The sequence below is a fragment of the Anomaloglossus baeobatrachus genome, chromosome 5, assembly GCF_048569485.1.
Source record: "Anomaloglossus baeobatrachus isolate aAnoBae1 chromosome 5, aAnoBae1.hap1, whole genome shotgun sequence".
In the NCBI taxonomy this organism is placed as follows: Eukaryota; Metazoa; Chordata; class Amphibia; order Anura; family Aromobatidae; genus Anomaloglossus; species Anomaloglossus baeobatrachus.
Genome location: NC_134357.1, coordinates 37743838 through 37767434, shown reverse-complemented (window position 1 = coordinate 37767434; position 23597 = coordinate 37743838). Strand labels below are relative to the sequence as shown.

Here is a 23597-nt window from a genome sequence, read left to right as displayed (position 1 = left end):
GGATTATGGACGATTTTGTAGGTCAGTGTTCGTAGTTTGCACTGGATATGTTGGGGCATTGGGAGCCAGGTTTGCAGAGAAGAGAGGGGAATTAGTCGAGCAGCAGAGATAAGGACGGATTGGAAAAGTGCGAAAGTATTAACAGGGAGGCCATAGAGATATTGCAGTAGTCGAGGCGGGAGATGATGAAGGAATGCGCTAAATTTAGTAGTGTCAGATTACAGCCAAGTATAAAAAAAATTAAATCTGAGGAGCAGAGGGAAAAAGGCAAAGACAGACACTGCTAGTTGTTTGTAAAAAGTGTTTTAGCTCGACACAGTGCTGGATTCACAGCTGCACTGCTCAGCTCTGCTGTGTAATGTCCTCCATGCTGCTGCTGCTGCTTCTCCACATGTGCCACATAGAGGCAGATGAGTGGGAATCCATGTCTGAGTGTGCTGTGTATGGAAGACATTATAGCAGTTGATCTTTACCCATTAGCTCAGACACCTGAAAATTAGAGAGCGAGCACCTGCATAGGGGAACATTTGTTAGCAACAGACCTAGTTATACAGGTATACATCCGAATGTCTAAACCCTTTTACTTCATGTCCATTTCTCTCCACAGAGACAGCGGGAAAGGAAGAAGCTCGAGAAGAAGAAACATCTTGAAGAAAATGAGCAGGTATTGAGGCATCCAGTTGTGATGGGGCTGTGCAAGTGTCCAGTATGTGCAGCCGCCCCCCATTCTGTTTATAAAACTGGGTGCGGAGTTATCCCACTGTGATACCCATACAAATAAGTATGCAAACCGGTGGTCCAGTTTTCATTTGTACACAGTGACTCCACCAGCAGAATAGTGCGTGCAGCTCTGCAGTATAAGGCCCTGTGCGCACACTGCGTTTTTACCCGCGTTTTTGCTGCAGAAATTTCTTGAGTAAATGGTTGTAACCTTTCTGCAAACGTTCCCCAGCAAAACCTATGGAAAAGAAAAATTAGCGGTGCGCACACTGCGTTTCTTAATCAAGAAAATTCTTTCAGTAGATTTTCTTGAGAAAAAGAATCAGCATGTCACTTCTTTTCCGCACGTCGCTGCGGGATTTCACTCCATTGACTGTAATGTGTTCATGAAATACCGCAGGGAATAACGCAGGTAGCAAGTGATGTGGGTTTCATTGCGTTTTCCTGCGTTATTACCGCGTTATATCGCATTTTCGGAACATAATGTTCATCACTGCGTTTTACAAGGAAGTGATGTCATTGACAGGAAGAGGAAGCGGAGCAGAGAGTAAACGCACACATCAGACACAGACATAGAAAACACACACGTCACACTCACACACAGACACGGACATTTATAACACACACACACACACACACACACACACACACACACACACACACACACACACACACACACACACACACACACACACACACACACATATATATATATATATATATATATATATATATATATATAATACACAGACACACATATCACACTCACACACAGACACATACAAATTTAATACACATAGAAATCAAATGTACATATTAAAGATAAAAAACGTGGGCTCCGTCGTATTTTTACCATCCAGCCGAGGTAAACAGACAGTGGCGGCCCGGTATTCTCAGGCTGGGGAGGGCGAGGGCCATGGTTAATGCCCCCCGCTCCTGGAGCCAAGAATATCAGCCTGCAGCTGCCCCGGGACTGTCGCATCCATTATGCAACAGTCCCGGCGTGTTACCGGCTCTTCCCAATTGCTGTGATGTGGTGGCAATCGGGGTAATAAGGAGTTAATAGCAGCGCATCGCCGCCACTAAGTCTTAGTTTAATCATGGCAGCGTCTATGAGACACCCCCGTGATTAACCCGTAAGTAAAGTGAATAAACACACACACACCAAAAAATCCTTTTATTTTAAATTAAATAACAAAAAAGCCCCCTCTTTCACCACTTTATTAACCGCCCCCCAAACACACAGCTCCAGCGTAATCCACACAGGTCCCTTGACGCTTGCAGATTGCTCCAGCTGCGTCTGACACATACTCAATGCAGCCTCATTCAGTGAGCGATGCTGCAGGGTAACTACAGGTCATTTCTGACGGTCGGTAATGTGAACACATTACCGCTCGCGAGAACTGCAGTGTGTCCTCACAGGGACTCTATTGTTTTATTGATTGATCTGTCCTCTATCGATTATCTTTCAATCTATCCATCTATTTATCTATCTATCCGTCTATTTATCTATCTATCCGTCTATCTATATATCCATTATCTATTTATCAATTATCTAGATTATTGTTGTTAAAGCATAAAAAAACGCACCAAAAACGTGGTAAAAAACTCATGCGTTTTTCGTGTTTTTTTTTTTTTTAACGCAGGTGCGCTAATTCTTCACTCAAGAAATTTCTTAAGAAATTTCTTGAGAGAAATCCTTTTTCTAGTGTGCACATATACAGGATGTAACTCAGGATCAGTACAATATCAGTAATGTATGTACACAAGGACTGCACCAGCAGAATAGCGAGTGCAGCTCTGGAGTATAATACAGGATGTAACTCAGGATCAGTACAATATCAGTAATGTATGTACACAAGGACTGCACCAGCAGAATAGTGAGTGCAGCTCTGGAGTATAATACAGGATGTAACTCAGGATCAGTACAATATCAGTAATGTATGTACACAAGGACTGCACCAGCAGAATAGTGAGTGCAGCTCTGGAGTAGAATACTGGAGGTAACTCAGGATCACTGTTGCTAATTGATATAATTCTGGCTCTCCTATTACATTGTGTGGTGGATACCCAGGTTTGCCGTTCATGTTGTGTTTAGCAGTTGCTGTACTATTGCAACACAATGTCCTGTTCACAGGAATTATTTGGCGTTACCTTTTGCCTTTTACAAGTAAAGTGTCTCCGATGTCAGATATGAAGGAGTTGCTTTCCAAGCAATTTTCTGGTGTCCCTGTTGAACAATCTCTCCAGGGGATGAGGCTTCTAGTATACTCTTGTTGATGAACTGCTTTCATAAAAGTGATTTGGATAGAAAGTTCATGTAAGCGATGCGATTGCTTATAGTGCAATTCCCTAAATTTATATTAAAGGGGTGGGCTCAACTTCTGAAAAGGGAAAATTGCAAAAGTACTTGTAAAGACAAAGTCCCTGATTGGTGAGCGACTCTGCGGAGCGCTGCTATCCTGCATTAAAGCCTTTCTTACAGGGCGAAACAAGCAGCGAGCGATTTATGCTCTGAATTAATCAGCCGTTATTCTCTCCGGAGCTGGTTCGACGGGTTCCCGGCTGCCCATAATCTAATTTTTACATAGGAATCTTATGACAATTATAATATTATTTTTTTGTCTTGTTTCTCTGGCAGGAGCCGGAGTGGGATGTAAACAGCGCGTTTGTTGCCAACGCTGCCAGTCACATCAGACCAAAGAGCAGGAATAAACTTGACAAGAAGCACAGTGCCAACAAAGAGAACGAAGAGAAGGTGCAGGAGGTAACCTGCCTGTCCTGGGAAGGGCGGCGGCGTCCGGCATGGAGGGGGGAACTAGTACGGGGAGGGGCAGTTTAATTTTCTCAAAGGGTCGCATGAGACTGTGACCGGTGTGGAGCGCTGAAATAACAGGATGAAATTAATCCTGCTCAATATTAATCTTGCCATATTAATTATTTTATATTCATTGTATCACTTAATATTGCAAATAATTAAGTATGCGGACATCCTCCTATACCATATGTGCCCACTATTTACAGTGTGAATCCAAACACAACCTCCTATATGCAATATGAGCCCCCACAGATATAGTTTGAGCCCTCACATAACTTATATTCACTGAGCTCCTACATAATACACCTATATACAGTATGAGCCCCCACGTGGCCTCCCTATGTTCGGTAGGAGCCCCCCACGTGGCCTCCCTATGTTCGGTAGGAGCCCCCCACGTGGCCTCCCTATGTTCCGTAGGAGCCCCCAACGTGGCCTCCCTATGTTCGGTAAGAGCCCCCACGTGGCCTCCCTATGTTCGGGAGGAGCCCCCCACGTGGCCTCACTAGGTTTGGTAGGAGCCCCCCACGTGGCCTCCCTATGTTTGGTTGGAGCCCCCCACGTGGCCTCCCTATGTTCGTTTGGTAGGAGCCCCCACTTGGCCTCCCTATATACAGGCATATATCCCAGACGCATAGAAATATATATAAAAAAAAAAAAATCACCTAGTTTGCAATCCGCCAGTACTCTTCTCTGGTCCGGTGCACCGTCTCTATGCACAACAGACATGATGTAGTGACGTCATCGTGTCTGCTTTCTGAATGGCACAGGCTGACAGGTTGAAGGAGTCGGCGGCTGCATTCTCCGCCAGTGTATTTAGTGCCTGAGGATAGTGATGCAGATTGCAGTGATAACGGGACGTTAGGTGAGATCAGGGGAAGTCATGGGCCACCGATTACAGTTCCTTGCCTGTAAGGGCTGTACCTTGCCCAGGTCTGGTGTAATATAGCTTAATGATTTTTTTTTTTTTTTTTATTTTTTTTTTTTTATTTTTGCATTTTTGCATTTTTGGAGGGACATGCAAAGACAAACTGCAGTTCTCATACTATGTTTTTTTTGGTTTTTTTTTTTTTTACGCGATATGATATTTACATAGCTGTCTAGGTAGCATTTGGGGGATCAGTCAGATTTTCTTTGTCGCTCCATTGGGAGACCCAGACAATTGGGTGTATAGGCTATGCCTCCGGAGGCCGCACAAAGTATTACACTTAAAAGTGTTAAGCCCCTCCCCTTCTGCCTATACACCCCCCGTGCTCCCACGGGCTCCTCAGTTTTTTGCTTTGTGCGAAGGAGGTCAGACACGCACGCACAGCTCCACAGATTGGTCAGCAGCAGCTGCTGACCATGTCGGATGGAAGAAAAGTGGGCCCATATAGAGCCCCCAGCATGCTCCCTTCTCACCCCACTCTTGTCGGTGGTGTTGTAAGGTTGAGGTATCCATTGCGGGTACGGAGGCTGGAGCCCACATGCTGTTTTTCCTTCCCCATCCCCCTTAGGGCTCTGGTGGAAGTGGGATCCTATCGGTCTCCAGGCACTGAGACCGCGCTTCATCCACAACTCCTGTGGAGCCTGCTGGATAGGAGCCGGGTATCGTTCAGGGACATGGCCCTGCTACTTGGAGGTACTCTGTATCCCGGTGGGGACCGCGCACAGCAACACTCCAGCTTTGCTGGGTGTGCTAGTGCACCGGGGACCACGGCGCTGACCGGGTTAATATGTGCCATTACACACTCAGCGTTGCTGAGTGTGTTTATGTATAGGGACTGCCGCACTGACCGCCGCAGCCATGGAAACACTGCGGCGCGGCTGGGACTTGTAGTGCGCCGGGGACTTTCGCGCCGGCCGCGCTTTTACGGCGGCCGCGTTTATTACTAGAGTCCCCGGCTTTTTGCGGCCTAGTTTCCTTTCCTCCCGCCCACAGCCCTGACAGGCAGGGGAAGGGCGGGACGCTGCACAGAACGAGCAGCACTGAGGGCTGGAGCATGCTTTGCATACTCCACCCCCCTCACTGTGCACAGTGAGGGCACCAGTTCCCGCACTTTCTGGGTCACGCCCACGGCTCCCTCCTCTCCTCAGGACGCCGGCAGCCATTCCTGTCAGCTCCTCGGACGCAGCAGAGGGGGACAAAGTCTGGGAGACCCAGGCAGGGACTCTGGTGGCCTCACAACCGCTTTAGGCGGGTGGTAAGCAGCACCTGTGGTGCTAGCCCCATTGTGCAGTAGTGTAACATTATATGTTTATGGTATATATGTTTTACACTGTATGGTGCACAGTTGATTTCTGGCTATATACCCTATTGTGTTACTCAGGGAAGATAATAGCATGGCGCCCACGAAAGGCAGGGGTGCCAAAACACAGGCTTATGTTGCCTGCGCCGCATGTACGACCCCGCTACCGGCAGGTTCCACTGACCCTCATTGTGTGCACTGTTCGGCCCCTGTGGCACTTACTCAGCCGGAGCCTCTGCTAAGAGGGGCCCAGGGGGAGCCACCTGCTAACACTGTTCAGGTGACGGGGACGGAGTTTGCAAAACTCTCTGAGACTATGGCTAAGATACTAGAAGCCTTGCAGTCCAGGCCGGTATCTCAGCACAGGGACTCTGTTGAATCTTTGTTCCCTGGCCCACCTCAGCTGGACCAACAATGTCCTCCCGGGGTATCTCATGGATCCCAGGCTGAGGGTTCTGACACAGACCCCAGCCCCAGACCGACTAAGCGAGCTCGCTTAGATTTTCCCTCGACATCATCATATTGTGCAGGGTCTCAGAGGGGGGAATCTCTGGTTGATGATGCGGAGACAGCTGATCAGGATTCTGATCCTGAGGCCGCTCTCAATCTTGATACTCCGGACGGGAACGCCATAGTGAAAGACCTTATTGCGTCCATCAATCGTATGTTGGATATTTCTCCCTCAGCTCCTCCGGTGGAGGAGTCAGCTTCTCAGCAGGAGAAATTCCGTTTCAGGTTTCCCAAGCGTACACCGAGTATGTTTCTGGACCACTCTGATTTCAGAGAGGCAGTCCAGAATCACCATGCTTGTCCAGATAAGCGTTTTTCTAAGCGCCTTAAGGATACACGTTATCCTTTTCCCCCTGACGTGGTCAAAAGTTGGGCTCAGTGTCCCAAAGTGGATCCTCCAATCTCCAGACTGGCAGCTAGATCCATACTTGCAGTGGAACATGGGGCTTCACTCAAAGATGCCACTGACAGGCAGATGGAGCTCTGGTTGAAATCCATCTATGAAGCTATCGGCGCTTCTTTTGCCCCAGCGTTCGCAGCCGTATGGGCGCTACAAGCTATCTCAGCAGGTCAAGCGCAAATTGACGCAGCCACACGCACGTCCGCGCCACAGGTGGCGTCCATAACCACTCAGACGTCGGCATTTGCGTCTTACGCTATTAATGCTGGCCTGGACTCTGCGAGCCGTACGGCGGTTGCAGCCGCCAATTCGGTGGTACTCCGCAGGGCCTTGTGGCTACGGGAATGGAAGGCAGATTCTGTTTTCAAAAAGCGCTTAACCAGTTTGCCAATTTCTGGCGACCGATTGTTTGGCGAGCGTTTGGATGAAATCATCAAACAATCCAAGGGAAAGGATACATCCTTACCCCAGCCCAAACCGAACATACCCCAACAGAGGAAGGGGCAGTCGAGGTTTCGGTCCTTTCGGGGCGCGGGCAGGTCCCAATTCTCCTCGTCCAAAAGGCCTCAGAAAGATCAAAGGAACTCTGACGCATGGCGGTCTAAGTCACGTCCTAAAAAGGCCACCGGAGGTGCCGCTACCAAAGCGGCTTCCTCATGACTTTCGGCCTCCTCACTCCGCATCTTCGGTCGGTGGCAGGCTCTCCCGCTTTTGCGACGCCTGGCTGCCACGGGTAAAAGACCGTTGGGTGAGAGACATTCTGTCTCACGGTTACAAGATAGAGTTCACCTCTCGTCCCCCGACTCGATTCTTCAGGTCATCCCCGCCTCCCGAGCGAGCCGAGGCTCTTCTGCAGGCGCTGGGCACTCTGAAGGCAGAAGGAGTGGTGGTCCCTGTTCCTCTTCAGCAACAGGGCCACGGTTTTTACTCCAACTTGTTTGTGGTCCCAAAGAAGGACGGGTCTTTCCGTCCTGTCCTGGACCTGAAACTTCTCAACAAACACGTAAAGACCAGGCGGTTCCGGATGGAATCCCTCCGCTCCGTCATCGCCTCAATGTCCCAAGGAGATTTCCTTGCATCGATCGATATCAAAGATGCTTATCTCCACGTACTCCAGAGCACCAGCGCTTCTTGCGCTTCGCCATAGAAAACGAACACCCGCAGTTCGTGGCACTGCCGTTCGGCCTGGCAACAGCCCCACGGGTTTTCACCAAGGTTATGGCTACTGTAGTAGCGGTCCTCCACTCTCAGGGTCACTCGGTGATCCCTTACTTGGACGATCTCCTGATCAAGGCACCCTCTCAAGAGGCATGCCAACACAGCCTCGACGCTACCCTGGAGACTCTCCAGAGTTTCGGGTGGATCATCAATTTTCCAAAGTCAAATCTGACACCGGCCCAATCGCTCACATACCTTGGCATGGAGTTTCATACCCTCTCAGCGATAGTGAAGCTTCCGCTGATCAAGCAGCGGTCACTACAGACAGGGGTACAATCTCTCCTTCAAGGCCAGTCACACCCCTTGAGGCGCCTCATGCACTTCCTGGGGAAGATGGTGGCAGCAATGGAGGCAGTTCCTTTCGCGCAGTTTCACCTGCGTCCTCTTCAATGGGACATCCTACGCAAATGGGACAGGAAGCCGACGTCCCTCGACAGGAACGTCTCCCTCTCTCAGGCGACCAAAGCTTCCCTTCGGTGGTGGCTTCTTCCCACTTCATTATCGAAGGGGAAATCCTTCCTACCCCCATCCTGGGAGGTGGTCAGGACGGACGCGAGTCTGTCAGGGTGGGGAGCGGTTTTTCTCCACCACAGGGCTCAGGGTACGTGGACCCAGCAAGAGTCCTCGCTTCAGATCAATGTTCTGGAAATACGGGCAGTGTATCTTGCCCTGAAAGCGTTCCAGCAGTGGCTGGAAGGCAAGCAGATCAGAATTCAGTCGGACAATTCCACAGCGGTGGCATACATCAACCACCAAGGCGGCACACGCAGTCGGCAAGCCTTCCAGGAAGTCCGGCGGATTTTGATGTGGGTGGAAGCCACGGCCTCCACCATCTCTGCAGTTCACATTCCAGGCGTGGAAAACTGGGAAGCAGATTATCTCAGTCGCCAGGGCATGGACGCAGGGGAATGGTCCCTTCACCCGGACGTGTTTCAGGAGATCTGTTGCCGCTGGGGGATGCCGGACGTCGACCTCATGGCGTCCCGGCACAACAACAAGGTACCAGCGTTCATGGCACGGTCTCAAGATCCCAGAGCTCTGGCGGCAGACGCCTTAGTTCAGGATTGGTCGCAGTTTCAGCTCCCTTATGTGTTTCCTCCGCTGGCACTGTTGCCCAGAGTGTTACGCAAGATCAGGGCCGACTGCCGCCACGTCATCCTCGTCGCTCCAGACTGGCCGAGGCGGTCGTGGTACCCGGATCTGTGGCATCTCACGGTCGGCCAACCGTGGGCACTACCAGACCGACCAGACTTGCTATCTCAAGGGCCGTTTTTCCATCTGAATTCTGCGGCCCTCAACCTGACTGTGTGGCCATTGAGTCCTGGATCCTAGCGTCTTCAGGGTTATCTCAAGACGTCATTGCCACTATGAGACAGGCTAGGAAACCAACGTCCGCCAAGATCTACCACAGGACGTGGAAAATTTTCCTGTCGTGGTGCTCTGCTCAGGGTTTTTCTCCCTGGCCTTTTGCCTTGCCCACTTTTCTGTCCTTCCTTCAATCTGGACTGGAAAAGGGTTTGTCGCTCGGCTCCCTTAAGGGTAGTCTCAGCGCTCTCTGTGTTTTTCCAGAAGCGCCTAGCCAGACTTCCACAGGTACGCACGTTCCTGCAGGGGGTTTGTCACATCGTTCCTCCTTACAAGCGGCCGTTAGAACCCTGGGATCTGAACAGGGTGCTGATGGTTCTTCAGAAACCACCATTCGAGCCAATGAGGGATATTTCTCTCGCACGCCTTTCGCAGAAAGTGGTTTTTCTAGTAGCAGTCACTTCACTTCGGAGAGTGTCTGAGCTAGCAGCGCTGTCATGCAAAGCCCCCTTCCTGGTTTTTCACCAGGACAAGGTGGTTCTGCGTCCGGTTCCGGAATTTCTCCCTAAGGTGGTATCCCCCTTTCATCTCAATCAGGATATCTCCTTACCTTCTTTTTGTCCTCATCCAGTTCACCAATGTGAAAAGGATTTGCACTTGTTAGATCTGGTGAGAGCACTCAGACTCTACATTTCTCGTGCGGCGCCCCTGCGCCGCTCGGATGCACTCTTTGTCCTTGTCGCTGGCCAGCGTAAAGGGTCACAGGCTTCCAAATCAACCTTGGCTCGGTGGATCAAGGAGCCAATTCTCGAAGCCTACCGTTCGGCTGGGCTTCCGGTTCCCTCAGGGCTGAAGGCCCATTCTACCAGAGCCGTGGGCGCGTCCTGGGCTTTGAGGCACCAGGCTACGGCTCAGCAGGTGTGTCAGGCGGCTACCTGGTCGAGCCTGCACACTTTCACGAAGCACTATCAGGTGCATACCTATGCTTCGGCGGATGCCAGCCTAGGTAGACGAGTCCTTCAGGCGGCGGTTGCCCACCTGTAGGAAGAGGCCGTTTTACGGCTCTCTTACGAGGTATTATTTTACCCACCCAGGGACTGCTTTTGGACGTCCCAATTGTCTGGGTCTCCCAATGGAGCGACAAAGAAGGGAATTTTGTTTACTTACCGTAAATTCCTTTTCTTCTAGCTCCAATTGGGAGACCCAGCGCCCGCCCCTGTTTTTTTGTGTACACATGTTGTTCATGTTGAATGGTTTCAGTTCTCCGATATTCCTTCGGATTGAAGTTACTTTAAACCAGTTTATAATTCTTTTTCCTCCTTCTTGCTTTTGCACCAAAACTGAGGAGCCCGTGGGAGCACGGGGGGTGTATAGGCAGAAGGGGAGGGGCTTAACACTTTTAAGTGTAATACTTTGTGCGGCCTCCGGAGGCATAGCCTATACACCCAATTGTCTGGGTCTCCCAATTGGAGCTAGAAGAAAAGGAATTTACGGTAAGTAAACAAAATTCCCTTCTTTGCAGATGCAGTAATGACATATATAATATAATATGACTCTCTCTAGCTATATTTTAGTTTAAAAAAATATATTGAAAATATTAGGATTTTTAATTTTCTCGTAAATAAAAATATATAATTAAAAAAAACATAATTTTTTTCATTATTTTTTAACTATATAAAATTTTTTTTTATTTTTTAAAACTTTGATTCACTTAATTGTTTGTTTTACGTACTGCCATTTTACAGTATATGGTGAAAAATAAGGATAGGTAATCAACAGCAAAGTAGTTGATAACTTTAAGTGCTGCAGCAGGAAAGTACCACAGTAATGACAATCTTTTATTTTTTATTTTATTTATTTATTTTTTTTAATATAGATTATTTTTTTTTTTTACAGCATAAATTAAACAAACACTCCCAAACACATAAAAAAGAAGGGGAAAAAAAGGGGTGGGAGGTCAAGGAAAGGAAGGGGAATCGGCAACATAATTTTCTCTTTTATTACAAAATTCTGACTGTCCACAGTAATGATGTTCTTTCTTTTTCAGAACGAATGCACCAACTCTTTGATCCAAAGAGCTAGAAATCTTGCTGGTAAGTTGGGCCTTGCAAGCTGAACTATGTTTTACTTTTTGTATTTTTTGCTAATTGTTCTCTTTTATGCCAAAGCATTATATTCCATAAAACATGAAGGGATGTTTTGTCATCTATATTAATACCAAATTAAACCCCTTGCAGATTCCATGCGTATATGGAAGATGGGTTCAGAGAACTTAGAAGCCAACCAAGTGGCAACCTTGTTTTTTGCACTTATTAAAGGGGGCCTGTCTTTTGCTATAAATATGTAATTGTTTTGTACGTGGTGTTAATGCCGCTCTTCTTCTGTATCCGGCGTTATTTTTCTATTGTTCCTGCTCCGCTCTGTTCCCAAGATATGGCCTCCTCTTCCCTGCATATAAATGTAGCATTTTATTCAGGTGGGTGTGGAGCTCAAGGACACTCCCACACTAGTGTTGAGGACCACGCCCACTTAGTCAATAAGAATTGATTTATGTACAGATTAAAGGGAAACTGTCAGCAGAAATTTCGCAATAAACCTAAAGATTCCCCCTCTGCAGCTCCTGGGCTGCATTCTAGCAAGGTTCCTGTTGTTATTGTGCCCCCTTTGAGACATAAATACTTTATAAAGTCTTACCTTTTTGTATGCAAATGTTTTTTTATGGTCACGGGGGCGGGCTGTCTTGCGTCCGTTATATTCCCTCCTGCCGATTTACGCCGTCCCCCATTGCTCATTTCCATACATGAGGACGCCGCCCAGTGCTCCCGAGGTATTGCGCATGCCCAGTGGCACTATCGCGGGACAGCACTGTGTAAAGCGTGACCGCTGGTGAGGTGATTGCGCAGGTGCGAGATTATGGGCGGTGCTGTGATTGTCATCAGCAGCGTCAACCAAGTACCCGCCCATAATCTCGTGCCCGCGCTTTCCCCTCTGCCTCCACCGTTATGCGCAAGCGCTGGCCATATGAGCCCACGTCACCTATTACCGCAGGCGTGAGATTATGGGCGGGTACTTGGATGACGCTGCTGATGACAATCACAGCAACGCTCAAAATCTCGCACCTGCGCAATCACCTCACCAGCGGTCACGCTTTACACAGTGCTGTCCCGTGACAGTGCCACTGGGCAGCGTCCTCATGTATGGCAATGAGCAATGGGGGACGGCGTAAAGCGGCAGGAGGTGAATAACGGACGCAAGACAGCCCGCCCCCGTGACCATAAAAAAACATTTGCATACAAAAAGGTAACACTTTATAAAGTATTTATTTAGGTCTCAAAGTGGGCACAATAAGAAACGGGAACCTTTCTAGAATGCAGCCCAGGTGCTGCAGAAGGGGAATCTTTTAGGTTTATTGCGACATTTCTGCTGACAGGTTCCCTTTTAAAGAGGACTATATTTCATGAAAGTTAAGGCGTAGGAACAAAAGAAAAACAACGCCGGATTTGTGCGAACAGTGACATTTACAACTGGTTAAAAAAGACATTTATGGCAAGTGAAAGATTTTCTTTAAAGAAGTTCTCTGCTTTGAATAGTCAATTTTTAATAAGGTTTGGTTCACATAGTCTATCACTAGGTTCAGTGGTTCCGTCGGGGCTTACGTCCGAAAACCCTTTTAAAAATACAATGCAGGGCGTATCTGCTGATGGGGTTATTGATTAATAATGATGCAGATGGAATCTGTGTGGTCTTTCGTGCATAAATATCAGCCGTATATGCCTATTGGAGGTGGACAGCAAGACGTAGTCAATTATTTCTTGCTGTATGTATCAACTAGGAGTTAATATTTCTAAATTCTTTTTTTTTTTAATCGGATTGCCCCATTTAAAGAGAACCTGTCACCAGATTTGGCGACTAAGCTGCAGCCACCATCATTGAACTCTTATATACAGTATTCTGGATTGCTGTATATAAGAGCCCAGACCACTCTGTATAATGTAAAAATCACTTTTATAATACCTAGGTGGGCGGTCTGCTCCAAAGTGTGTTGCTGCTGTGTGCTCCGGCGGCCCCCTCCTGTGTGCTCCGGCGGCCCCCTCCTGTGTGCTCCGGCGGCCCCCTCCTGTGTGCTCCGGCGGCCCCCTCCTGTGTGCTCCGGCGGCCCCCTCCTGTGTGCTCCGGCGGCCCCCTCCTGTGTGCTCCGGCGGCCCCCTCCTGTGTGCTCCGGCGGCCCCCTCCTGTGTGCTCCGGCGGCCCCCTCCTGTGTGCTCCGGCGGCCCCCTCCTGTGTGCTCCGGCGGCCCCCTCCTGTGTGCTCCGGCGGCCCCCTCCTGTGTGCTCCGGCGGCCCCCTCCTGTGTGCTCCGGCGGCCCCCTCCTGTGTGCTCCGGCGGCCCCCTCCTGTGTGCTCCGGCGGCCCCCTCCTGTGTGCTCCGGCGGCCCCCTCCTGTGTGCTCCGGCGGCCCCCTCCTGTGTGCTCCGGCGGCCCCCTCCTGTGTGCTCCGGCGGCCCCCTCCTGTGTGCTCCGGCGGCCCCCTCTCTACTATGATCTCCGTCCACCTTCTTCCCAGCCCAGTGTGGAAAACGAGTCTACGTCATTCACGCAAGCCAACATTGCGGTCCTGCTTAGGCGCTCTTTGATCTGCCCTGATGAGGGCACATCAAAGTACTGTAATGGACAAGGCGAGAGGAAAGGACAAAGAACACCTGCGCATGCGCACTACAATATTTTTTTAGCTGCCTTGAGTAGGGCAGATCAAAGTGCACATGCACAGGACCTCAATGATGGATAGTGTGCTTGACATAGGACGCGTCATGCACACGGGCCTCAGAAGGAGGAAGACGGAAAAAGACGGCTGAAAGAGGAGGCGCCGGACCAGAGAGCAGCATCACCCATCAGACTGGACTTACCCTTAGATGAGTATTATAAGAGTTCTTTACATTCTACACAGCGGTCTTCGCTCTTGCATACAGTATTCTAGAACGCGGTATATAAGAGCTCATAGGTGGTTGCCGCAGCTTATAGTCGCCAAATCTGGTGACGAGTTCCCTTTTAAGACAATCATTCAGGAAAATCCCTTTAGGGCCCTGTGCGTGCACTGCGTTTTTTGCCGTGGTTTTTGTTCATAACCTTTCTGCAGTCCTTCTCCAGCAAAATCTATGGGATGTCCAAAGTGCTGCGCACACTGCGTTTTTTTTTCCTACAGGTTTTGCTGCAGAATTTCTGCAGCTAAAAAAAAGTAGCATGTCACTTTTCCTCAGGTACCTGCGTTTTTTTCCATAGATAATGGTAAAAAAAACACACGTACCAACCTGTGAAAAAACCACAGCACAAAAGCAACAAACTGCAGCAAAAATTTGGGTGCGTTTTTTGCCGCGGGTGTGGAATACTGCCAGGGGGTGTAAATTCTTCTTAAGAAAATCCAGTTTCCCAGTTCACACAGGCCCTTAAGGTGCTTTTCACTCTACGTAGTAAATAAATGCAATATTGGCGATAGGGCAGAGAAATCATTAGCACTGTAGTCTCCCGTTGGTACTCGCAGCATCAAAACAAAGGGGCAGCACAGAACGTTGCAAGATAATAAAAGTAACTACCTCTGACTGATCGTGTATTCAGCTATTGAGCATTCAGACGGGAGAAAGTAACTGCGGATTTTGCAGCGGAAAACACACGTGGATTTTCTGCATTTTCCAGATAAATCCGCTGGTTTACGCAAGTACAGACACTCCCCATGTTATCCTATGAGATTTGGGGAGTGCTGTGTCCATGCTGCGGTATTTGCTGCTGCGGAAAAAGCTGCATATTTCCCGCAGCCGCACGTAACTGCATGTCAATTATTCATGCGGAATTATCTGCGGAATTCCTGCCTTTCCGCTATGGAGATACAGGGCGGGAATTCCGCACCGTTTCCGCAGGTTTACCGCAACAACTCCGCAGAAATACCGCAGCAATGGATATCTGCGCATTCCGGGGAGTTGCTGCGTGAACCTGAAGGAAAGTCCGCAGGTACACTCTCCCGTAGGAACATGGTCTTTAGGGACTTTTCTGTAATTTATATAAGCTTGGAAACCCCCTGCAAGCGAAAGAACGTGATGGGAGCTGCAGTAAGATGTGGTGGGATTGTGGTCCATTGAATTATGAATACAGAGCATACGCTTTGTACATGGATCAGAGTGAGGTGGCAGGCCCTTTTTGCTTTGATCAATGATTTGTCAGCAGATTTGTGCTGTGTGGATGGTTTAGTGCGAGGGCCGCTCCGCACATTAACTTCAGTACCTTACAAATTGCTTTAAATCCCTGGACTGTTAATAGCCTGAATTAATGAATGCACCAAGTCCTACATTGAAGAACAGCTTAACTGTATGTAAAGAGCAACGATATAAGCATGTAGGCGAATTAAAGGGAAAGTCCACACAAAAGTGATCCCACTTGTTATGCCCAGTGCTGTGCCTAAGGGGCTGGTGCATGCTCTGCTCCTGATGTCCGGCACTAGGCTTCGGCGCCATCTATGTACCTGCTGCACATATCCGTATGCCCTCTTTCTTTTTCTTTTCTTTTTTTTATTAAATACACAACACACTCATCCATAGAGTTGTATTAATTTTTACACACATCCATTCTAAAAACCATTCCCCGTGTTCTCTCTGTGAGTCTCATCATTAGCCATTATAATTTGAGACCTGAAAAGCATCCTTTTTCTCCCGTGTTCCATCTGTTTTTAACTGATCCATTGTTAAAGGGAACCTGTCACCACTCACCACTTTTTTTGGCCTATAAGCTGCGGTCACCACCACCGGGCTCTTATATACAGCATTCTAACATGCTGTATATAAGAGCCCAGGCCGCTGTGCGAGCATAAAAAAACACTTTATAATACTCACCTAACGGTCGCGCGGTTGGCCTAATGGCGTCTCCGTTGTCCAGTTCCCGACGCTGCCTCTTTTGGCCATCTTTGTGCTCCTTCTCTAGCCGTGGTGCATGACGCGTCCGTCATCCACACTCGCCGGCATTCAGGTCCTGAGCAGGGCAGATCAAAGTATTGTAGTGCGCCTGCGCAGGACCGGTGAGTGTGCATGACGTAGCCGAGTCATGCACCCAGGCTTCAGAAAGAGGACGAAGATGGCCGAAAGAGGAGGCGCCGGCACCAGACAACGGAGACCCCCTTAAGGCCCACCGTGCGACCGTTAGGTAAGTATTATAAAGTGTTTTTTATGTCCTCACAACGGCCTGGGCTCTTATATACATCATGTTAGAATGCTGTATATAGGAGCCTGGTGGTGGTGGCCGCATCTTATAGGCGAAAAAAGTGGTGACAGGTTCCCTTTAAAGGGTTTGTCTCACAAAAAAGTTAATTTTAATCAATAGATATTGGAAGAAGTTGCACAGTTGGCTGCAAAAAAAAATGTTCCTGTGCCGAGATAATCTTATAAATGTGTCCCTGCTGTGTACTGTGTAATGGCTGTGTCTGACTGTGCAGGGACATGGGCTGATCATACCACAGCTCCTGGGCCGGGGAGGGCAAATAAGTCCATTTTAGGATGAGTGACTATACAGATGACACATCAGGGGCTCACAGCTGTTTGTGAGATGGAATATATTTCCCTGCCTGTTTTGTCACAGGAATGAGTGTTCAGCCGAAACACCAGCCCTCTGAGTTCATTTTAAATTAGTACGGTGACATAAGCTCAGCGACTGCTGAGGGTAGTACGTAACTGACTTCATTTATGAGGAGCTCAGAAAGCTGGAGAAGTGGCAGAAGCACTCACATTTTCCTGTCTGTTTTATCACAGGAGTATTACCTGAGAAAGAGGCAGCTGCGAGTCCCTGCTGTTTCATCTGTACACTCGCATATCATAAGGGACTTGTGCTTCTTCCCCCTAGCCAGGAGCTGTGTTGTCAGGTATAATCTTTCTAATGGCATACAGGAAGAGGTGGTGGATTGTTATCTCTCTATAAGAAGTGGGTTGGATCTTTGCCCACTATAGGAACTTAGGAACTGGGGGCGGATCTTTGTCTCCCTATAGAAAGTGGAGGCAGATATTTGTTTCTGTGCCGGAAGAAAGAACGAGCCGCGGCCTCTGTTGGCGGAAAAGGGGAAGGCGAGCCGCGGCCTCTGTTGGCGGAAGAGGGGGGGGGGCGAGCCGCGGCCTCTGTTGGTGGAAGAGGTGGGGGCGAGCCGCGGCCTCTGTTGGCGGAAGAGGTGGGCGAGCCGCTGCCTGTGTTGGCGGAAGAGGGGGGCGAGCCGCTGCCTGTGTTGGCGGAAGAGGGGGGCGGGCCGCGGCCTGTGTTGACGGAAAAGGGGGGCGGGCTGCGGCCTGTGTTGGCGGAAGAGGGGGGCGAGCCGCGGCCTGTGTTGGCGGAAGAGGGGGGCGGGCCGCGGCCTGTGTTGGCGGAAGAGGGGCGGGCCGCCGCCTGTGTTGGCGGAAGAGGGGGGCGAGCCGCCGCCTGTGTTGGCGGAAGAGGGGGGGCGGGCCGCGGCCTGTGTTGGCGGAAGAGGGGCGGGCCGCGGCCTCTGTTGGCGGAAGAGGGGAGAGAGCCACGGCCTCATGTTTTAAACAGTTTTACAGGTCATTAACAGAATGTTTAAAACAAATAGAATATATTCACGGGTGGTAGAAGTTACTATAATATTTAGTCTCGTCAGTGACCGCACTCCTCTGGGCCATAGGTTTGATTTGGAATTGCTACATTAATGTCAGTGAGATTGAGCTGTAGTTGATGATGCACTCCGTGCCCAGTGGTGTTTTTGGGAAACAAAAATTGGCCCCTTTTCTAATCCCAAAAACATTTTAGAAGTATTAAGTCAAGGGCAGGGTGGGAAGCGATACATTATATCCTTAATTGTTTTTCTTTTCACCCCTAACCTCTGAATAACTTTGCAGATTTGTGCACGATCCGCCGAAATTGCAAATGAGAAAACACTTGTGTGATTGTGCTCGCACTTTCCCGCCCGTGTTATAATGTACATATCTATACAGGAGGATGATCACGTCTGGCAGTAACTTGCTCCGGAGCCGTGTGCATTTTAGGTTACACATTAAGCATCTGCTTCTCCTCATCTCCATATGTATACATTGCGATCTGACGCCTCGTGCTGTGACTCCTCACTTTACAGCCGACGTCTCATGCCCTGAGAGTAAATCTCCAAATAACTTTTACATGTACAGATGATCAGATGTGGATTTAGTGGCTTTTGGACAGCAAATATGCCGAATTATTTTATTTTATTATTTTTTTATTTTTTTTCCATCCATGTATCCCGATGGAAAATGTAGTGGCTCTTCCACTAAGAATTTTTTTATTTATTTTTTTGCAGGAAAAATATTGTGAATAACATGTATCTAGTTCTGATTCCCACGCTACTAAAACCCGCAAATCTGCGGAGATTGACATGCGTTGTGGATTTAAAATTGGAAGCCCATCAATAAATGTTGTAGATATCAGCGGGTATTTCACCCTTTGGATACATAGGGGGCTCTGTAGCATCTATTATGGGGTACTTTGGGTGCTGTCCCTCTTGTTAATATTGTGGTTCTTCATCTACATTTATTTTGCACAAAGGATAAAAAAAAACAAAACATTCTGCATTCCACAATTTGATAAAAAAAATATTATTTTTTTACGTTTTGTTTAGTTACTGAGGGTCTGTGTGTACCCCCCCCCCCCCTCCGTGCAGGCAGAGAGCGCTCCCAGCCATTGTACACGCATGAATTCCCGCATTCCTTGCCATTTTATTAATTTTTTGTTTTATTAACCTTCTCTTTTCTTCCAGAACAAGGCATTAATTCAGTGAAAGACGGAAACTACACCAAAGCAATTGAACTGTTTAGCGAAGCTATCAGATTAGATCCTAAAGATTACAGGTAAAACTGTGCAGCCGGGGATTGTCACGCGGCTTCTGCCCGAGGATTTATCTTTCCCATCATGTACACTGGTGGAAATTGGATTTCTATTCGGATTCCTTGAATTTTAGGGAGAGATTTGTTTGTTACGATACAATAATGATACTATCTAACGATGTACATAACTTCCATTATATGGGGACTACACTGATCCCACCCAAACCAGAGAAGAAATGTAATGGCTCTTTATGCCACACAGCTATATATATATATATAAATAATAATAATAATAATAATAATAATAATAATAATAATAATATATATATATATATATATATATATATAATTTTATATATATATATATAATTTTATATATATATATATATTTTTTATATATATATATATATATATATATATTTTTTTTATATATATATATATAATTTTATATATATATATATATATTTTTTATATATATATATATATATTTTTTATATATATATATATATATATATTTTTTATATATATATATGTATATTTTTTATATATATATATGTGTGTGTATATATAATACATACATACATACAGTTAGGTCCAGAAATATTTGGACAGTGACACAATTTTCGCGAGTTGGGCTCTGCATGCCACCACATTGGATTTGAAATGAAGCCTCTACAACAGAATTCAAGTGCAGATTGTAATGTTTAATTTGAAGGTTTGAACAAAAATATCTGATAGAAATTGTAGGAATTGTCACATTTCTTTACAAACACTCCACATTTTAGGAGGTCAAAAGTAATTGGACAAATAAACCAAACCCAAACAAAATATTTTTATTTTCAATATTTTGTTGCGAATCCTTTGGAGGCAATCACTGCCTTAAGTCTGGAACCCATGGACATCACCAAACGCTGGGTTTCCTCCTTCTTAATGCTTTGCCAGGCCTTTACAGCCGCAGCCTTCAGGTCTTGCTTGTTTGTGGGTCTTTCCGTCTTAAGTCTGGATTTGAGCAAGTGAAATGCATGCTCAATTGGGTTAAGATCTGGTGATTGACTTGGCCATTGAAGAATGTTCCACTTTTTTGCACTCATGAACTCCTGGGTAGCTTTGGCTGTATGCTTGGGGTCATTGTCCATCTGTACTATGAAGCGCCGTCCGATCAACTTTGTGGCATTTGGCTGAATCTGGGCTGAAAGTATATCCCGGTACACTTCAGAATTCATCCGGCTACTCTTGTCTGCTGTTGTGTCATCAATAAACAAAAGTGACCCAGTGCCATTGAAAGCCATGCATGCCCATGCCATCACGTTGCCTCCACCGTGTTTTACAGAGGATGTGGTGTGCCTTGGATCATGTGCCGTTCCCTTTCTTCTCCAAACTTTTTTCTTCCCATCATTCTGGTACAGGTTGATCTTGGTCTCATCTGTCCATAGAATACTTTTCCAGAACTGAGCTGGCTTCATGAGGTGTTTTTCAGCAAATTTAACTCTGGCCTGTCTATTTTTGGAATTGATGAATGGTTTGCATCTAGATGTGAACCCTTTGTATTTACTTTCATGGAGTCTTCTCTTTACTGTTGACTTAGAGACAGATACACCTACTTCACTGAGAGTGTTCTGGACTTCATTTGATGTTGTAAACGGGTTCTTCTTCAAAGAAAGTATGCGGCGATCATCCACCACTGTTGTCATCCGTGGACGCCCAGGCCTTTTTGAGTTCCCAAGCTCACCAGTCAATTCCTTTTTCTTCATCGTTCCTTATGGGAGACCCAAACCATGGGTGTATAGCTTCTGCCTCCGGAGGACACACAAAGTACTACACTCAAACGTGTAGCTCCTCCCTCCGGGCTATATACACCCCCTGGATGACAATCTAACCAGTTCAATGCTTTGTGTTCAGGAGGTCACACACACATGCATTCTCTGATTTTTTTTTTTTTCATTTTTATTTTGATTTTAAAGCTTTGGAAGAAAAGCGGGTCCAGTCTGCACTCCCGGCATGTCCCTTCTCACCCCACTGTGTCGGCGGTGCTGTTAAGGTTGACTTTACAAGGCTGGAGCCTTCACATGCCGCGCTCCTTCAACATCCTCTGAGAGGCTCTGGTTTGAAGTGGGAGCCGTCTCGGTCCTCTCTGCTTGCAGAAGACCGGTCTCCATCCGCAGCCCTGTCTGGTTCCTGCTGGAAGGAGCGTTTAACCCCCCCTCAGGGACTGGCCCTGCGTCTCAAAAGCTAAGTATTGAGACGTTTTTTCAGGGGTCCCGGGTACTTTTATTAGAGGGAAAGTATGTGTTTTATCTTTACTGTAAATTCCGGCCGGTTCTGGGGGTTTCCCCTGAGAACCGCGCCGAAGGTGCCTGCTCGTCGGCCGCATTTTGAAATCTAGGCCCCGGCTTCTGTTTGGGCCTAGTTTCGGTTTCATCTTCCTCTGCACGTCATTCAGGCAGGGGAATAGAGTGGCGCCGCCCACCGGCCATCCAGCACAGGGGAGGACACTCCTCTCTGAGGAGATGTTTCCCTCCCCTGCATCTCTCCTTAGCCCTCCGGTTTCCCGCTCTTGGGCTAATCTCCGCCCCCCCTCCTCCTCCCAGCGCCATTTTCTCAGCGTTTATCACACTGATCGGCGCTGGCTGCTGAACCTGCTGCGTTCTAGGAAGGCTGACGCTTTACTGGGGGTCCGAGCTGTGGAATCCGGAGGGCACACAGAGAGCGGTCTGGTAAGCCACAACCTCTGGTTGTGGGCTTTATTATACACTCTCAGGACATTCTATACGAGTGTATTCTTACTGCAGAGCTTCCACCTCAGCAGCATGTCTGTCACCCGAAGCAAGGCTGCAAACATGTACGCTATATGCACTGCATGTAAGCTCATTCTGCCAGAGCCAAGCACATACCCACATTGTGATGCCTGTGCTAACATGGTTGTGTCTCAGCCTGGAGCCTCCTCAGGGGTCCCTCCGGCTGCTCCGGCCCCGGTGGCTGAACCCCCGGCTTGGGTAGCATCCTTTTCAAAAGCTATTTCCCAGTCTTTTGCCGACTCCATGGGGCAGCTGTCCCGGACACTGCTGACCATGCATCAGCCCTCTTCTCAGGGTGCCTCTGCTGCTCCGAGCTCTGCAGAGCTCTCAGAGCAGGTCCTAGGACCCCGTCCCCCTAAACGGAGACGCAGGGACCCTTCTCCTTCCTCTTCCCACGGCTCTGATTCACGTGCCAAGGTGCAGGGCGAGGAGGATTCGTTTACTGTGGGCTCAGACGCTACCTCTATGTACCCCATTGACTTGTCTGAGGGTGATGCGGATGTTAGTGACTTGATTGCATCCATTAACTCCGTACTGTACCTCAACCCACCAGAGTCAGAGGAACAAGCCTCTCTGGTAGAGATACACCAGTTTACCTCACCTAAGAGAGCTAGGAGTATGTTTTTTAACAAACTCCAGTTTTCAGACCACTGTTACCAAGCCCAGGGCCTGTCCTGACAAACGTTTTCCGAAGCGTAGTTCTGATGACCGTTTTCGTTTTACACCAGAGGTGGTTAAGGAATGGGCCCAGTCCCCAAAGGTAGACCCTCCGGTGTCCAGAATCTCAGCCCGCACAGTCGTAGCTGTGGCTGATGGCACTTCTCTTAAGGATCCCATTGACCGCCAGGTTGACCTTCTGGCCAAGTCTGTATATGAGGCGGCAGGAGCCTCGTTCTCCCCGTCTTTTGCGGCAGTGTGGGCTCTCAAGGCAGTCTCTGCCTCTCTGGCGGAGATACATTCCCTCACCAGGGACTCTATTCCTGAGATGGATGCCTTAACTTCTCAAGCTTCGGCTTTTGCATCCTACGCCATGTCTGCCATCCTGGAGGCTTCTCACCGCACGGCGGTGGCCTCCGCTAACTCCCTCGCGATCCGCAGGATCTTGTGGCTTCGAGAGTGGAAAGCAGACGCTTCCTCTAAGAAGTACCTTGCGAGTCTCCCTTTTGCTGGGTCCCGGCTGTTTGGTGAACAGCTGGATGACATAATTAAGGAAGCTACTGGCGGGAAGAGTACTTCCTTGCCACAAACTAAACCCAGGAAATCTGTCCAGGGCAGGAACCAATCGAGGTTTCGTTCCTTTCGTTCCTCTAACTGGTCATCCTCTAAGCCCTCGACCTCGTCCACTACCGCAGCCAAGGATCGTAAACCCAACTGGCGCGCGAAGCCGCGTCCTCAAAAGACCGGAGGAGCCGCTGCCACTAAGGCAGCCTCCTCTTGACTATCTGGCTGCGCCAGCAACGTCCTTGGTCGGTGGCAGGCTCTCCCACTTTGGCGACGTGTGGTTTCAACACGTCTCCGATCAGTGGGTGCGGGATATCATCTCCCACGGCTACAGGATAGAATTTTCTTCCAGCCCGCCAAACAGATTTTTTCTGTCCACCCCCCCTGCTCCAAAGCCGCCGCCTTCTCTCAGGCCGTGTCATCCCTGCAGGCCAACGGTGTAATTGTTCCGGTTCCCGCCCGGGAACGGTTCAGCGGTTTCTACTCAAACCTCTTTCTAGTCCCCAAGAAGGACTGTTCCTTCCGGCCCATCCTGGATCTCAAGCTTCTCAAC

General features: G+C 48.4%; 1 protein-coding gene across 1 annotated transcript in view; it reads left to right on the top strand.

Annotated features, from left to right (window-relative positions):
• TTC31 (tetratricopeptide repeat domain 31) overlaps window positions 1-23597 on the top strand; it is a 146489-nt gene that overhangs the window by 68105 nt on the left and 54787 nt on the right. Inside the window, exons 5-8 of the mRNA XM_075352239.1 lie at window positions 608-664; window positions 3362-3487; window positions 11244-11289; window positions 18962-19052. Coding sequence (XP_075208354.1) covers window positions 608-664; window positions 3362-3487; window positions 11244-11289; window positions 18962-19052 — 320 coding nt within the window. The remainder of the gene's footprint in view (window positions 1-607; window positions 665-3361; window positions 3488-11243; window positions 11290-18961; window positions 19053-23597) is intronic.